General features: G+C 40.8%; 1 protein-coding gene across 2 annotated transcripts in view; it reads left to right on the plus strand.

Annotated features, from left to right (window-relative positions):
* The window catches only part of LOC121897553 (neural-cadherin-like), a 99,369-nt gene that overhangs the window by 27,397 nt on the left and 53,107 nt on the right, over positions 1-18,865 (plus strand). For both annotated transcript variants that reach the window (XM_042412119.1, XM_042412118.1), the window contains 9 exons: positions 2,095-2,292; positions 5,705-5,930; positions 6,751-6,955; positions 8,111-8,222; positions 10,331-10,580; positions 13,403-13,545; positions 15,072-15,244; positions 17,113-17,281; positions 18,016-18,186. In XM_042412119.1, the coding sequence (XP_042268053.1) occupies positions 2,095-2,292; positions 5,705-5,930; positions 6,751-6,955; positions 8,111-8,222; positions 10,331-10,580; positions 13,403-13,545; positions 15,072-15,244; positions 17,113-17,281; positions 18,016-18,186 (1,647 nt within the window). The remainder of the gene's footprint in view (positions 1-2,094; positions 2,293-5,704; positions 5,931-6,750; positions 6,956-8,110; positions 8,223-10,330; positions 10,581-13,402; positions 13,546-15,071; positions 15,245-17,112; positions 17,282-18,015; positions 18,187-18,865) is intronic.

The raw sequence follows: 18,865 nt of genomic DNA on the forward strand, positions 1-18,865 counted from the left end.
ATAGAATCTTTATCCTTTCTCATTATTCATCACGAAAGGATTGTTCCGTCCTATGGAGCAGGATGATCTGGCTTTAAGTGCATAAACTGCCGCTGTCGACATTTTGGAAGATAGCATCTGAACATTGATTAGTTTCTCTGCCCCCATGATACGGTGGCTATTTATCCAAAACGAACTATCGTCAGATCCGAGTCAGAACTTTTCTCTCCACAGAGCAACTTTAAAGCCTGAGCAGAAAGCTAGATTAATTCTCTCCTCTTGCCTCTTCCTCCTTCTCTTATTATCCCTCTAACAATCCTTTTAGGAGCTGTCACACACTTTATAGCTATTGTGTTTCAGTTGTGAACACTCCCGAGCTAGTCCGGAGTGCAACGCATTGTATTTCCCATCAAAATGCATCTTAACTGTAAGCCAGTTAAAAAAGAAATAGAAATTGTGATCTCAGCATCTGTTTTCTGCTTTCCAACTCATTTGAGCGAACACTAGGTGCTGTAAAAGATTTATTATAGCAATTCATACAGTTTGAAGACTCTATATCATTTGCTGTATGCATGTACTGCTCATTACTAACGTATAGTTTCCTATTATCAGCTATAATCGACTTTGGGGAGACATTATGTTACACAATATTATGGAAACCACTAAAGTAGAACTGTTTTGTACAGCGACAGCACATCTGTTGAGTCAGCCCTCAGGTTGTGAAAGGATGCATTGCAAACTCCTGCTGCTTTTGTCTTGGATTAAAAAGTACATATATAGCCTCAGGTCACAGACAGGAGACCTTTTACATAATGGGATTTCAAATCCATAGTTACTTTTAGCCCTTAAGTAACTCACCTCTGTGTGTAAGTGTGCAGTGGTGTGTGTGTGTGTGTGTGAGAGAGAGAGAGACAGGAAGACAGAAAGAGACATGCTAATGTCAGTTACATCAAGTGCACAAGCATGTGTCTGGGTGTGATGGCACTACTTGCCTGTTTGTCAAATCCTTGTGCTTGTGTTGTTATCTGTGTGCGTTTGTGTGTTCGTCCTGGCAGGGGGTTCTTCTTCTCTGGGGTGAGGCAGATGGCCTCTGTGGATCACAGCCTGCTGAACTGGTTGGCAGCTCTTCTGGCATTCCTTCATGCCACGTTGACACAAGATCACAGCAAATATTTGCGGAAATAGTGTCTTAGCTCACAATACTGTGACTTGCTCCACTTTGCAGGAATAGATTCTACACAAAATGTGCCCTAGATCCTGTCTGTGACAGTGTCAGGAGTTGTTTGTGCACATTGTTTCCAGATCGTGTCATTGTATTTAATGTAGATAACGATCCCCGACTATCAGTTCCAGCAAAAGGCACACTACACTCCTGTCATAGAGACTGCAACGCAGTTTTACACCGCTTCTCCTTGGGCGCTCCTGTGCACTCTTGCTGTCTTCCCCGGCTCAGGGTGAACGAGTTGGTAATTGGATTCTTGGAATCTTCTTATTCACTCCAGTGAGGCAGTGTGCAGGCGACAAAATGCCTGCAGCCATGAGGCATCATCCCTAGGCCCCTGTGGGAAGATCAAGGTAGCTTTACACAGACTTGGTAGATGAGACTGTGGCTGAGGCTTTCTCCCATGGGAACCTTTGTGTCAGGATGCCTGGATGGGAGCCCTGATGGAGAATGGATGGATAATGTCATATCCACCGATCTCCACCATGGGCCCAAACAGCCCTCCTGACATCCACTTCCAACAATCTCCCAAGCCAGGCAGCTATGGCAAAGCAAAAGGATGTGGAAAGATAGTGGGTGAATTGCCACAAGATAGTGTGGTAATTGACTTTGACCAAAACTCTGAGCTGAAACGAGAACCTGTCAATATGCTGGTATCTGTTCCACTCTGCAGACCTAGGAATCATTGAGATTTATTCTAATCCTGCAACATTATGTTTTGCCGTCTTCTAGAGAGGATTTATATCTCACATACCTGTACCCTCAGTTGACTCGCTGCTTGTCTGTGCTTCGGATTCCCCTGGCTGCTTGTCTCCCCTCTACACACACAGTTACATGACAGCTGTCACTTTCAGTAACCGCAGCTCCGTCACTATCTCTGCGCTATCCCCCAGGCCCAGACTGGTACCTGAACAAGGTGAAGCTGAAGATCACTGATGTCAATGACAACGTTCCTGAGTGGAATATGAAGCCGTACCCTTACCTAGCCGTCGTGTCCCCTGAGGCACCTGCTGGAACGTTTGTCTACCAGCTCCAGGCTCACGATGGGGACGAGGGCAAAAGCGGAGAGGTGGAGTACTTTTTGTCGGATGGTAAGTCTTTTGCTGTTCACACACACACACACACACACACAGAAATGTATAGGAGGGAAATTGTATTAAAATAGATTGTGCTGTTGTTAAAATAGGCTGACAGGCTATAGAGCCTCAGAAATAAATACAACTAGTCAGACACAAGCACAGTCACTCAGACAGACAGCCACAGGCGTTCACACATTCATTCATGCATTCATACACTCTTTAGGTGTCCATTAGTTTCTCTGTCTCTGTCACCCTGTCTCTCTCTGCCTCTGTATCTCTGTCCCTCTCTCTCTCTCTCTCTCTCTCCTACACACATGCACACACATACACACACATATGCGCAATGGCACACACAGCCAGAGGCCTTCACACATTTGTTTATGCACTTACCATGCACTCTTGTCTATCTGTCTGCTTCTCTCTGTTTCATACACACACAGCATCATGCAAGCACACTCACAGACTAACTATACACAGTGGGCTGTTGGAAGTCTGCCAGAGTGGTAGACCCCCTGGTGGTTGAGGGGAATAGAGGTTTGTTGGCATGTCAGAGATGGGTGGATGTGCTAATCTTGCCAATGGTGCTTTACAAAACACTACTGACTTCCCTCTGACTTGCATTAGTCCATGGCAGAGCTCCCCGATGCGAGTTAAACCACAATTATCACAAGGTAGCCATGGTCAATATGACCATGCTAAGAACTCTTATAAGCGGTAAGGTTTACCTTGTACAGCTCTTACCAGCTAAACAGTGTCTCTTCAAAGTAATCTAAACCCATTGTCAAGATTTCACATTGTTTATTTAACCCTCTTATCCTGTGCTTAACTGTAAAGACTTCAAGAGGATGAGAATGGCTTTTGATGAGCAAGGTCAGTCTGTCTGACTCCGTTATTCAGTTTTACGAGCAGCAGAAAGCATTTAGATCATTTACTTATGTTAAAGTAGCAATACAACAATTTAAAAAGGTTGACATAACGAGAAAAGAATCTCACCTTTAGTATCTATTCTGGCGTTTTTGGTCATATCACATGATTTTCATCAGCAGATGGAGTCATGGAAGTGTAGATGTTAAAGTTATCATTTGTGGTCATTGGTACAGTTGACATTCCTTGACACATTGGAACTCCATCTGCTGATCAAGATCTTGTGATATAATTGAAACCTCCAGAGCAGCTACAAAATGGACCTTTTAGTGAGATTGTTCTCTTCACTTCATTGCAAGACCTGCATAAAAAAACTATTTATGTAAAAATTAAAAAGTTTAAAACAGTCAGGTGCCCAAATGCTCATTGACATTTTTTTTTGTTGCTATAATCATTCTGTCTTTTCAAACTGGCCATTAAGAGATTCCTTCATAATTTACTTTCAATGTAAGTGATGGGGGACAAAATCCACAGTCCTCCTCACGCACAAAAATATATTTAAAATTTTCTTTGAAGCTAATATGAGGCTTCAGCTGTCCAAATTAGTAAAATAAACTCAGTATCTTTCAAAGTTGTTGTGATTTTGGTGCCAAATTCGCTCTTTTGTTACTATCTTTCCACTGCAGCTGAACAGGAAAACACTGTCTGTAGAGAGGAGTTTATTACTAAAAAGACTGTCACTGTGAAAGATATCCACATTATTTGACTAACTCAGACGACTGAAGCCTCATATTATCTTCAGATAAACCTTTAAAAACATTTTTGCTCAAAACAAGGATTGTGGATTTTGTCCCCCATCACTTACATTGTGAGCACATTTGGAGGGGATCTTCTAATGGTCAGTATAAACAGGAGGAATGATTACAGTGAGCAAAACCTCTTTTAGTTTCCATTGAGTCACCTAACTATTGTTTTAAGATAGACTTGAAAAATTGTGAACCTATCCTTTAAATACTAATAAAACGCAAAGCAGATAATTTGATTGAGATTTTTAATTTATTTTTCACAGATTTACCAACACAGGTACTTTTTGGGCCCTTGAACAAACATGTACCTTTTTTTAAAGTATTTTCGGGGAGCATTTTCTGCATTTATTAGAGAGTTAACGGTAGACAGATGACAGGGAATGACGGGTCAGATATGGAAAATGACATGCAACAAAGGCTGGAATAGAGGCACATTGCAATTTTCGGTCAGCACCTTAAACAACTAAACCAACTGCGCAACCCAGATGTGTACCTTTTAATCTGCCGTAAAAGTCAAATGTAGCCTCTGATAACAAAAAGCACAAATTTATTCAATTTCAGTCTGAACTAAAGTTACAGTAAGCTAGCAGTAGGCTGATCATGATCAAAGTCTATTTGTCACCGTTTCATGTACCTGTCACCTGATGCAAGCTGGCAGAATGGTAGCTAGTTGAATAAATCATCCATGATGCCAAGTGTAGCAGGTGCAAACAATGACAGAGATTTAGTGTGTAGCAACTGTTCTCTAGTTCAAAGATAAAGCTGGTGTCTAACACTTAACCACATACTGTGCACATTTTGTATATTTACTACTTTGTACCAGTGTATAATATAGATACAGACAGAGAACTCTTAACACCAGTGACTGTGTTGGAGGTCAGGGCTGTTTACACGCACAATACAACCATTTCTCTGTCTAGTATGAGAGTTTATGATTAGTTGGTTAATGTATAATCTTTTTCATGTGACCTCAGAAAACCAACATTTTCCCTGCAGGCTTCGTGAAGTGAATAAAATGTATTATATATTATGGACATAAGAGCATGCATTGTAACATTAATAAAACATCAACAGTCAGAGGCACTGTTATTTTCTTCTCCACACACTATAGAAAAGATATTCTGCCGGTGAGAATAAAAATGCGTCTTTGGTGATTTTGAATGTTTGTTCAACAGGTGGAAATGATTTTCAAAGTTTGACTGCTTAGTCATTGTTTGCCTTTGAAACAAGCGAGCCACTGCGGACTAAGGGTGAAATTCAGCTGAAAGTTGCCATTGAATATCTACCATACTGCCTGAATACAAAATAGCTATTAAACAGTCATTGTAATAAAGCTGCTTTGAATCTTTTAATCCATTGGGTGTTATATCATAGTCGATTTCACTTTTAGAACGATAAGAGCATGGTGAATCTTGAAACTTGAAACTATCAAGAGGCTTTAACAAAAAATGTTCTAGTATAGTAAATCAAGGCCTTTTCCTTGTGGTACAAAACAGAACATTTGGTTTAAACTTACCAAGTTAACTCTGTGAGTTCGGTCATTTATATGTCCAAACTCTTTGATGATGTCTTTAAATTTTATTTAAAATTTAATTTGAATATGAATCATCTGTGTGTGTTGTAACTCAGCAGACCCAGCAAACAGAATTTCCAATTGCCATTCGGGTAATATTTCTGAGTTAGTGTTCATGCCAGGAGTGTTTGATGGGCTTGCATCCAGTACTGAAAAATAATGTCATTGTATTTCCCTGCAGGTGGTGACGGCTGCTTTGCAGTGGACAAGAAGACAGGCCAGGTGGTGACCACGGGGCTGGTGCTTCAGAGGGACAGAGAGTACTTGTTAAGCGTGGTTGCCCTAGACGGCTTGGGCAGCCGCAGCGCTCCTGCCATGCTCTCTGTGGTGGCAGGAGCCAGAGCACCGCAGTTCACCAATACCAGCTACGCCATCTCCATACCAGAGAACACACCCGAAGGACAGCCGTGAGTACCACACGTGTTAACATCCACTCATACATACATACATAAGCAGGGATGAATTAGGGTTCACACAGGAAAACAATGTAATATCTCTCTGCAGTCATTTTATTCAAATGTAGTCTATTCCCATGTGGTTATGACTTAACACTCTTTGTCAGATTCTTTATTATTGCCTCAATAGGTATAATTGTCTGATTGCTGAATAAAAGTACAATATAATGAAAAACAGTATTAAAATGCAATAATACTGCAGAAGGATTATGGAAGGAGAATACCTCATATCTGTAAATGGCCATGAAAGCATACTGTTAGTCACTGATTCATTCTTACACACACAACACTGTATAATAACCTACATTTGTAACAATTAAAGCCAAATAAACACAACAGTGCATATCTCTGCAAAAACAAAGCCATGCAGACCCGCGTAAAGACACACTCATCTTATATGTCGATTTCTAAACGCTACCTGTTAAGACTTGTGTTGATGAATATTCCTTTAGTCACACCAGCGTACTCAAGCATAAATTGATATATCATCATCATACACCATTAGGCGAACACAAACTCGCTTAACCGTAAAAGCAAACATTGATATGACATCTGCATAATAGAATTACATTATTACGCAGAACTGACAAGTACTGATTGACCGTGTTTATAGCACGTGGCCAATGGGCCATACAGTCATTGATTTCATTACAGCACAGTGCTGATGCAGTAGAAGAGGATTTCGATTTTAATTCAACATGTGTGCAACTAAAATTGAATTTTAAAGACTGTTTTTCCTTCCTCTTTTAATCACTTTTTCTTTGTTCTGCAGCTTCCTTGTGGTGTTTGCCATTTCCTTTCAAAAGCAGCCAATCAGCTACAGCCTGCTGATCAATCCCAGCAGCCTTTTCAGTATTCAGCAGGAGACGGGGGAGATCAGTCTGACCCGGACGCTAGATTATGAGAGTGACCAGCGGCGCTACCTGCTGATGGTGCGAGCGGGCGAGGAGCCCGGCAGCCTGAGCACTGCCACAGAGGTTAGTTTCATTACGGAGTGATAGAGGCAGCAAACATGAGTCATATAAGAGTTCATACAGTCAGGTCAACCGAGCCCAAGGCCGAGATCCACTGTGATGTTTCATTATTGCATCTTTCACACAAGCGTTTAGTGGTACTCTGCTGAAATAAACTAAAATTAAAATCGGCTTTGTTGCTGAGATTTGCAGCATTATGGGCTCCCACTGGGCTTCCACAAAGCTTTCAGACTGACCAGTTTATACCTAAATGGTACATGGCTCATATTGGCTGACAAGTCTGCGTTAATGGCAATGATCTGATCTCAGTGCTGACCTTTTGACACCACACCACACAGCGATAACCACAAAGGAGAAGTGGCAGAGTTTGTGGCTGTCTACGTGAATGGCATGGCTGAATGGTTTTGAAATGTTAGCAAGTGGACCACAGGCCCCAGTGAATTATTTTTTTTGTTTCTGTCTCTCAGTAAATGCTTTTTGTTGAGTGTGATCTGGAAATGAACTGTGTAAAATATAGAACACACTCTGAGGCACTTGGCATGAGAATACAAAATCCTAAAACTTCATTCACAAATGAATATTTCTACATAAACTATTCATGGATTCAGTATCATTTAAATTATTAATTTAGCGATTTTGTCACCCAATTATCATGTCAGGCACTTACTTTGTACCACAGATTTAGCAGGAAAATCTCCTTCTGCTCAGCTACATGTTGTGGAGTAGGAGAAGAAGACTGGGAAAACCTATCCCAGCTATTTCAGGACTATTACTCAGCTGTCACTTCACACTTTACACACAGTGGTGACAGGGAGCATGTAGGGCGGAGGGCAGCTAAGGGCCTTTGTCGAAAACACACACAGTGAGAACATGTTCTTTCTCAGAACATTTCTATTTTTGACTCAGGAAAATCATGAAGTGGAAGATAAAGGATGTGTTGAACTGGCAACTTGAGAAGCTATAAAATGCAATTTAGATTAAGTTTTGGGGTCAGCGTCCTGTACAGAGAATTTCATATGGTTGTCTCCTGGATTTGAGGGTTTTTGAGGGAGGCTAATTTTGTATTCTTCTACTCTAATTTTGTCTGCCTCCTTTCCTTCTTCTTCTCCTCTTCTCTCCTCTCCTCTCTTCTCCTCTCCTCATGCTGGCGCTAATCAGGTTCAGGTGTTGATAACGGATGAGAATGATTGTGTCCCGGAGTTCCTCCAATCCATCTACAGTGTGGATGGAGTCCCTGAGACTGTAACCACGGCAACGTCCCTGCTGCAGGGTGAGACTCCTCTCACACCATATTTCACATCCATCTGTTTCTTTTTGAAGTGGAGAGAAAAACTATTAAAAAAGTCACTTTTTCTACATGAAAACAACAAATGTATTGTGTGAGAAAGCTTAATCTTGAATCATTGTTTCAACTTACAGGACCATAATGCTTCCATTTTTTCATACTGAAAGAAACAAATAGATCTGTCAGATCTGTGATCATAATCTCAATTATACTCTACTAAACTATAAGCGACAAAGACACAGTATTGTTTTGATTTATTATGTGCTGTATGAATAATGGCATGTCAATTTATCTATGACTGCATGAGGCTACCTTATAATTATCAATTATAAGGCTGAAGGTGTTTGTACTGCCATTGCTAAACTGGAGTGGAAATGTACAAATATAAACCAAAAGTGTAGAAATACAGTATGTCTTTTAATCAGATGCAATTGCTTATTGCATAATGTATAACAAATGTTACGATATGATAACCTATATTCCAAAAATCTGTTTTTTGGCACCTCTCTTGTTTGCTGCTACTCATGAGATTCAGGGTTTTTGATATACTGTACCTTTAAAATACATTTGTCATATTTAGCTACAGCATTAGATAGAAAAGGATGCATTTGAGAATTTTCCACAGTTCATTTTGCTCACTAATGAAAAAGGCCCAAAAACCCTTGAAAGTTTAGAAAATGCACATTTAATGCAAAAAAACGCCCCTTACTTCAGAACTATTCTTTTTACATTTCACCTTGTTCACCGTTTAGTTCTTGTCAAATGTTCCTGTGCCCGTAGGACGTCTGTCCCCCATGGGGTACAATAGGTGATTCATGGGAATATCTGGCTGTGCAATTGTTTCTAGTGCGTTCTGGGTGAGAAAAATGGAACAAATTTAATTTGAAAGCATTCGAATACACAGCTTGGAGGGGTGGAAACTGTTGGCACTGCAGAGCCAGCGGAAGGAGAAAATGGCAACCAATACAAACCAATGCATCCACAAAAAATAAAACAACCAGTATGGTAGGAAGAACTCAGCAGTAGAGGGATCAAAGGTAGAGAGAGTGAAAACAGGGAGTCCTCTGAAAGACCTGCCCATGGGAAAGGTATATCTTTATACTATAAATAGACTGTAGCTGATACACAATGCAAAGAAATTACTTTATAGTTCAATAACGATTCAAATATAGGCGACAAAAAATATGTTCTGAAAAAGGACTTAATTTCTTAATCCGGTAGACTGCACAGCATACTAATGAAATGTCAACGTTTTGCGGCACAGAGGGGGTGAAATCCCCATTAGCCCATCACCCACTTCTAGACAGATGAATACTTTACAATGAGGATATCACTTCAACTTTACCCACTGACGCTGGTGGTAAAGAAGATATACTGAATCATCTTTGGTTAAAACTGTGGAGCGTTCGTGACAGAGTGTTTTAAAGGGAAATTCACTCCCTAAATTCTTTAACATTTAATGAGTCAGTCACATTATACAGACTATACAAAGACAAGTAATTGTTGGTTTTGAACTATATCACAAGGCGCTGAGATGGAAGGAGAATGAAGAATTGAGATGCACAGGCAGCTTGTGCTGATGCTTGACACAGAGGAAATAAACACATCAAAAGAATATGCAATATGCAAGTCTTATGAGCTGGAGGGGCTGTGCATGAAACAGTGAGTTTAAGTGAAATTCACCAAACTTAAATTAGCTTTGCAACCAAGGGTGTCAATATTTTTGACTCTAGTCTTATGAAAAAATCTCACATTAGAAATAAATCTATTGTTTTTCTGTGTAATTACCTCAGAATAAAATGATTTTTGAAACAGTCTCAGTAGAAAATACCGCTTGTTCATTTCACAGTTTCTTTTTGCTGCCTTTAAGCTCATTTTGCAAATGATTGGGATAATTCTGCAGGGCACAGTGCAGTTTGTGTGCTGGTAATTGTAGCTGTCAGAGCTTATGATCTATTACATGTTTAGCAAGGCCATGAAGAGATAATGATCTACACAGATGTCAACATATTCATCAACTGATGCCATCTCATCAGCTTGTTTCGATTAACTGCTAATTGATGGTCCTTGTGTGATGTCTTTCCTCCTGCCAGTGCTGGCCACGGACTGTGATTCAGGGTTAAATGCTGAGCTCACCTATTACACCCTGAGCCCGGACTTCAGCATTTCACCCCATGGGACTGTTTTCCCTGCGGGCCGACTGGACTATGAGAGGCCTAACCACCTGTATGAATTTGTGGTGATGGCGGTGGACAGCGGAGATGAGCCGCACTCTGGCACCGCCACGGTCCGTGTGAGGATGGCAAATGTCAATGATGAAGCCCCGGAGTTCTCCCAGCCTGTGTGAGCATCCTCAAACCACAAAATGCCTGTCCATCCTTCCTCTAAATCCACATTCCTCCATCATGTTTCTTTTAATTTTGACTTTTCTTATTTGCACTTTATCCTGAATCTTTCTCCCATTTACCTCACACCAAACACCAATGGTTTACCATTTAATATACTTTGTAAATATTGTTTCCTTAAAATAAAAAAGTAGCCAAGATGTGACCTTTAAGAGAAATTTGATATTGATGTACTTAGTTATAATGATATCTACTTATTGAGGACATAAAGCGTAGCTGCTGAAAAACTATATATTGGAATAAAAAAGTTCGAGCCCAAGACACAGAAGAGCTAAGAGTAGATCAATAAGCTATTAAAAAAGTATTTAATGTGTGTCTGTGTGTGTGTCAGCATGAATGTTGCTTTAAATAACACAAAAAGTTTATTTGTAAAGCACCTTTTACACATAAAATGCAAGATGCTCAAGGTACACTTGTGCACTTCTAGATTCTGTTACTTTGGCTCAAAACATAAAAGCTAAAATTTTAGTCTTGAGAATGGCCTGAGTTCAGCTGCAAAGATCAAAGTTTGTCACCAAGATGACAAGTTCAAATACCTACTGCTGGCACTGGTGCATCTCTGATCCACCAGCTGATCTCTTTTCATTGCAGTGAAGCTTTGCTCTTTGAGCAGACAAAGTAGTTGCATCACTTATTTATAGGTTGTTACATCACACAGCAGACCTGCCTTCCTTTAGGCTATTCATCACTATAATATTTGATGCTGGAAGACCTGCCATGAATATTGGCCAACTTCCATCAACACTGCTATAGTAAAACCACTAACACTAAGACAAACTCATTGTAGTTTATTTGGGGTGTTAATCACAGCCATCTGGCACCAAAACAATCTGTAATGGCAAACAGTGTCACATTTCTACTTTCATAGCATGTTCTGGAGGTTTGCTAAAATATTTCCTTTGTTGAATATTGTAGTAACACTGAGTGTTAACTCATCGTTCTCAAGGGTTTATTTTTGGCCTTTTCTAAAGGTATGCAGTACAGATGCAATCCAGTGTGTCTTAGACTGCCTTGTTGGCAAAGCTGTGTGAGGGGGTGGGCAGCAACTGTCACAGTGGCTGCGCTGCATTTATCCCCCCAAACGAGTAAGCCGCTTGTCCTGTCAGTCATGTTTCAATGACCTTCACACAAGACTGTTGCGGACCTCTGTTACACGCTTTTGTTGCATTGTCAGGTGTCAGTCTCTGTGGTTGGCTAGACACAGAAGCAAACAAACAGGTGGGCAGAGAGGTGGAGATGTAGGCAGGCAAACATAAAACTGAGGAGAAAAACACACTGAAACATGGTTGCGGGGCAAGCAAGTAGAGAATACCAAAACATACACGGCGAGTAGACAGGAGACAGCCAGTCAGATATGCAGATAAACAGAAGAGCCTGTCGGCAGTCAGAAAAATACTGATGCCAGACCAGCAGACAGATAGTTAGAAATGCAGGCATTTTGCCAGGTAGAGTGTGTTGGGTTCTTCATCATGCTGTGGCTTACTGGGATGTAGATAAGTGCTGTGAGCAAAAAGAGGACAGAGCGTCCAAAAAAAAGCACAAAGACATGTAGAGGTTGACAACTGCATGCTGTGACATTTATAAAAATAAATCTTCAACTGAGACCAATTAAGATACTTCTACATATGATTGATCAGGCTAACTTTTCCTGGCATGTCCTCTCAATTCACACCTGAAAGAGCTGTAGAGAGGCTAAAAGTAATTGAAGTAAGGGATGGACAGGCAGAAAGAAATGCATATAGTCAGACATGCAGGCCGGCAGATAGACAGGCATACTGAATACAACTTCACAGTTCAGTGAGATGTAGGGGGATGCTTCAGGAAGAAAAGCAGAGGGAGTGTATATGTCTCATCCCACAGAGCTGCGGAGAGGTGGCCTCTGAGCCGGGTGACAGATTACAGGTCACTCATGTTGCCACGGAGACTGCCACGGCTGGCGGAGATGAATCACCCATCAGCGTTCTTCTGTAAACCATCAATCACCTCTGACTTCTCACCACAGACACCAAGGCCCCACCCCCCCCCACCCCCCCCGAACCCCACAGCTACACATACTTACACACACATATTAGAGGAAGATACAGCACAAAATCTCACAGGGGATGATTTCTGCTGACAAATCAAGTCAAACTCCGTGAGAACACCGCCCTCTTTTATATCCTGCTCCTCGCTGTCTATCAGCTTCCCTCTCTCCTCCCGCTCCCCTCGTCTCCCTCACTCCCACATATCACTTTACCTGTCATGTCAGTGCCAGCCTTCTTTTTTGTCAACTGCCTCACTCTCCATCTTGCCTTTGCTCTGTTTTCCATTTCTCTTCATCTCCGTGTCCTCCAAGTCACACAGTTCATCTCCACCCCATTGTGCTTTGTAGCACAGTGGTATATCAGTCTCTTGTGTCTCGCTGGGCATCTCGCTGCCCAGCACCACAGAGCAAGCAAATCACTGTTGACATTTTAAAAAGCACTGGATCAAATGGCCCCTAGTGGGCTGGGTATGTGGAAGCACCATTTGTTCAATGACTTCAACATCCTAGCCGACATTATCATTTGTCTTTGGTCTGGCCAGCTAAGAGGACAGGTTAAATCATAGTGACAAGGAAAAGCCACAACCGTAAGTCTAATCAGCCTGCTGATGCTTTGGACTGTGTAAATGATTCGTATCTCCTGTCTATGTGTGTTTCCATCATTGACTTGGAATTTTTGTGTCTGTGTGTTTGTCTATTCTTACTTTCTTTGCGCTTGTTCAACTTTTTCTTCGCAGATATCGAACGTTTGTTTCTGAGGATGCAGGCCCAAACACCCTTGTCGCCACAGTCCTGGCCAAAGACCCAGATGGTGATGGTATAATCTACTCCATAACAGCAGGCAATGAGGAGGGAAACTTCGTCATTGACAGCCAGAAAGGTGATACTTCTTAATTTTCCGGCCAGGCTTCACATTTGCAGCTCTCACTCTAATTGACAGGCTTTCCGTCAAATCACACATTCAATTTTCTCTAATACATTCCCACTACAGTAGTGTGCAATGAACGCCCTCTACTTTCAAAGTCAATGTGAAAAGATATTGAAAGTTGATATTAGAAGCTGTAATTTCAATACGAGTGCCGGTCTTTCTATTATTGGGGTCATAAATACAGACAATGACATTATTTAGGAAATTTCCACAGTGGGTCTTTCTTTTTGCAGGCACTGAGAGGAATGTTTCCTGTGTTTCGAAGCTTTCTAGCATTGGTGACAGCACAGTTTATCTTTTTTATTTACCCTTTGATCCGAAACCAGTGGCAATCGCTGTGACATTTGTCACCCAACCCTTTCAATTCAATTTCACAACAACTGCTCTATCATACCTCACAATCTTCAGGCTACGCTCCGCCAGCTCCTCTTTCTTTTGTGTCATCTTTTTATATTCCTTTCCACCCTTTCTGTGTATCCTCAGAGCAAGAAAATGCTAAGGCTGATATCCTTTGGGTGCAGAAAAACCACTATACGGCTTTCCACTTACTGTACTGTATATATGAAGAGTGCTGGCTCATTGAGTAGCTGCTAGAGCTCATGTCCCATTTGTAAACAAGGTTGACATTTAAGCTGGGAGAATTACTGTGTACATCCCACAGTTCACTTATTTTAATGTTGTGCTGCAGTGCTGTCAACGTCACGCATTGTCATTAGGAGCCAGGACCCCGCTCTCTTCTGTGGGCAGCCGGAACACGAGTAAATTGGGAGAGGAAAGTCAGGCACTCGCATCTGTGTGTATCAGCATGCTGTGTTGTCTTTAATCAAGAACATTGAAAGAGATGAATAGAAACACAACAAGAGAATAAAAAAACCTCCCTGTGCTCTCACTTAAATGAGTCTCCCCCACATCACAGGCTGCCTGCTTGTCCTGCAACCTCTGATGTTTTTGTATTACTGTTAACGAGAAAGATGTTGACTCAGATGCTGCATCCTTTTATCCCACCTTTTATCTTGACTGTTACATGAAAGCAGACAAAGGAGGAGAGAGGAATAGCTAATAGGCATCTGCTGAGCCTGGTTAACTTCTAACCCGAGTCACTTACTACTTTATGTTTTTGCTCAAATGGTTGAGCTGGATGGGCATCTTTAGAGGAGAGCATGCAATTATTAGATTAGAAATGTGACAAAGTCACCACTGTGAAATTGGTTTTTGGATTTAGTCTGCATATCAGATTTTTACCTTTTTGTGGACTTCAGAAGTGAATTTCCGCCACTCTCTATCTCACTCTCAAATTCTAGAACAACAACGTTAAATATGCATTTTCTGGTGTGTTTTATTAATAGCGCATCCTTCACCATGGAAGGCCACAGTGGCAATGACATTCTGCTTAATGACTAATGTAATGGTTGTGCTTGCTGTGTTAGGTGGAACCATGTTTTATTATGTGTAGTTTAATGGGTGTGTGGTCTTTGTAGGGTTGATTCGTCTCCGCTCCACTCCCCTGCCCAAGCTTCAAGGCCTGGAGTACGTCCTGAATGTAACGGCCACAGATGACAATGCATCAGGCGGGCCACACCCTCTCTCCTCCGCTGCCCGCGTCATAGTTGGGGTTGATGACGTCAACAACAACAAACCTGTATTTGAGGAGGTGAGGACCTTTTTTTAAAGAAAAACTCTGCAATATTTCAACTTTTTCTATTACTTGTGTCCATTCCGACTATGGGGCATGCTAACTTTGCAGTAGCCAAATCTGCTTCAGAAATTCAGGAAATGTGACTCCAGAAAAACGGTTTATATCAGGGCATGCAGTGTGAGCCTTAACTTGAAAACTGAAAATTGACATAAATCATTTCAAACATTTTGTTTCTGAGTAAAAACTACTTCTATACTTACACATTAAATTGATAGCAACCAACAGCCCTGACATGTGTTTTCAGGCAGAAAGCAAAGTGAATCTTCTAAGAACTCACAAGTTTGCACCACCCTGAACAAATTTGCATCTAATCGCTCCCATTCACACCTTTCCTTCAACTTTGTATGCAAACATGCCGCCTCTAAAATTCAGGTCTCTGTTTGGTTAGCTGGCAAGTTTCCCTGTAAGAAGATCCCTTCGTGGTTAGCTAAAACAGCTAATCCCAAGGACTACTTCCTGTGTTTACTTTCATTTAGAGTCAGAGATACAGTATGTGTTTGAAATCATTCATGTAGAATTTCAATTTGGAAAGCTTTGCCTGGTTGCCCCAATATATGTTGTTTTGCTGGAGTCACATCTCTCAAAACTCCACAGCGGCTGCTGTGAGTGCAAAGTAAGCATGGCCCATTAGTCAGAATGGCCACAATTATGAGAATAAGGTTAAAGACAGGCCAGGATTTCTCTGTAATGAATTTCCAGTCAGTTTAAAAGCATTGCTTTATTTGCTGTTGTCGCTGTCAACCTGAACACACCTTCTGAATAGGTGACAGTCATTTGTTTTGGTTTCACAATACTATTACAGTTTGCTCTCATCTGCCTGTCAGCCTCATCCTCTGAGTGCACTTCAGTTATTTCTCTGTCTATCACTCCTTCCTCCCTCTCCTCATCCAACTCTCCTATTTTTTGCCCTGGTTTTCTCATTTCCCTGGCCTCCGTCTCTCTCTGCTCTGTTTTCCCATGAGTTCTGATTAGCCTGCACACCCACTCTATCTTTAGGCGCTCCGTTGGGATTTCAATTAATTTATGAAAAAAAAAGTGCAATATCATCACAAAATACTGTACCTGTTTAATTAACTTCCTCCTTAATTAGGAATGACTTGAACTTCAGCATAAGACGTACTCACACAGAGCCGGAGCTCCTGAGGTCTTCTGGGTGGGCTAGAAGTCTCGGCAACTTGATGTGTCTGAATATCAAGTGACGCCTCAGAACCATCTGCGCTAGCATGACCTTATGCTTGATATTATGTGATTTTCAAGAACAACTAACTACAGGCCCCAGTGTCTGTACCGTCATGTCCCATGAACCCTTGCATTATTCTTTCTCTCACATCCTTTGATCCATTGCTCCCTCCCTCTGTTTCACTCTCATATGTGTCTGCTCCTCCTTGCCTAGTGTTTTTCTTTTTTTTTCATGGTCATTCCGTTGAAAAAGTAGCTAGCATTTATATCTGATTACACAAAAGAATGACTCCAGAGAGCAGCTCTTTATCTGGGGCATATGTTCATTAGAGAAAATGGATTGAATTCTTGGCTAAGACAAAGCTGTTCATTGCTGGGTCTTCAAAAGAAATCAGCTCAAGTGTTTTCATTTCCATAGATGCAGGCTATTGTAGCTATAACTTCTATATCATGTTTCATGTACAGTACCTCCCTGTGTGTGTTCAGTGACCTTCTATGTAATGAGTTCGTCTTCTTTGATCCTTGTATTCTCATTAATGTACCATATTCTGACAAATTATTTCCATATATGAGAATTGTTTCTTGTATTTGTGTGTCTCTTTGTCTCACTGCTCCTCCGCTCTCCCTCTTTTTCTCCTTCTCAGTGCCAGCAATATCGTGAGAAGGCTTCAGTGCTGGAGAACCAGCCAACGGGGACTTTTGTGTTGCAAGTGCATGCTGTGGATGCAGATGAGGGAGCAAATGGAAAAGTCAAATATGGCTTAATGCACAGAGACAGCGCGATGCCTGCCTTCAGAATTCATCCAGACACAGGTAGAGCGGTCACAGATTGGGCTAAAATAGGTCTCAATTAGACATAGAGCGCAGAGTTTATCGTAGACAGACAGGGCTGCATTTTAATGTTAATTGACGTCTCTAAGGGTCATTGCAGTTGAACTGAGAGGAGAGGAAGCATACAGACTGACATGAAATTTTCCCATCATTTAAATTGCTGTTCACAAGAATTTGAGTGAAATACCAAAACCTGTCTATTGACTGTCATTTCTTTTAATCTGGTCAAGCTCGGTCTGACTTGGTGCAGTATATAAAAATGACTGTACATACATGTATTGAGGGAAAAGCAAATAGAGAGGCTGCTCTGAAGTCCTAACACGTGGAGTCAACATGTTATGCTGTCAGTCATTTTCTTTCAGGCTTGTGTTCTGTCTTCTTCATCTCCAGATTTAATAACAAAGTCATTCCACTTGAAAGGAATGCTTGACTTACTCAGAATAAATTTATAATTGTTTACTTGTTTTCTTGATTTATGGGTGGATGGCTAGATGATTAGATAGATAGATAGATAGATAGATAGATAGATAGATAGATAGATAGATAGATAGATAGATAGACAGACAGACGGATGGTTAGGTGGATGGATGGATGATGAATGAGTGCATGCATGGATGGGTAGATGGGTGAATTGTTGAATGGATGGATGGATATATATGTATTCATGTGTGCATGTTTGGTCGGGTAACGGGCTGATTATTGTTCTGTATTTACAGGAGCGATTGTGACAGCCAGGCGGTTCGACAGGGAGCGGCAGAGAGAGTATTCAATTACAGTTACGGCCACTGATTGGGCGGAGGAGCCACTCATCGGCATCTGCCAGCTCACTGTCCAAATACTGGACCAGAATGATAATAGCCCCAAGTTTGAGAATTTGCGCTATGAGTGTAAGTGTTGGATAATACATGCTGTATGTAGGACTATAACAAGAACATAAAAAATGCTGAAGTAGATGGAGTGGTAGGGCTTATATGCTCATTTATTTCTTTAATTTAGTAAGTTAATTTAATTGAGCTTGTTTTAGAGTGGTGGTTCTTGACATTTTTAGCTTGTGACCCTTTAAAACAAAGGAACAATTGTCACTGGTCATATGTCTACCAGAGAGATTTTCTTCCTTTTTAATATGAATAATTTTTAGAGGCTTGAAAACATACAATTATTAAGGAATTCACAGGGGGGAAAAAAGCAAACAGTGGAGCAAAGTCTAAAAAGAACTTAATTTTGTATAGCAGAAATATTTCTTTTCACTTTGCCTTCCTGTTAATTTAGAAGCCCATTACTGCCACTTGAAAAAAACAACAATTCACTGCTGTTGTTATCAAATAAGTAAAATATAAATGTTTTTCTTTTTCTTTTTTCTTACAATTATAACTTATTAAGTCAGAATTATGTAATACCAAATCAGAATTATTGGATAACAAGTCCTAATTAAGATATATTCCCTTGTACTTTTCCCCATTACTATCCCATATTTGAGACTTACTGTATTTCATAATATCTCATTATTATAACATATCTCAAGATTATTAGAAATTGTCTTAAAATGAAAAAAAAAAACATTTGGAT

The sequence above is a fragment of the Thunnus maccoyii genome, chromosome 5 (genome assembly GCF_910596095.1).
Source record: "Thunnus maccoyii chromosome 5, fThuMac1.1, whole genome shotgun sequence".
NCBI classification, from domain to species: Eukaryota; Metazoa; Chordata; class Actinopteri; order Scombriformes; family Scombridae; genus Thunnus; species Thunnus maccoyii.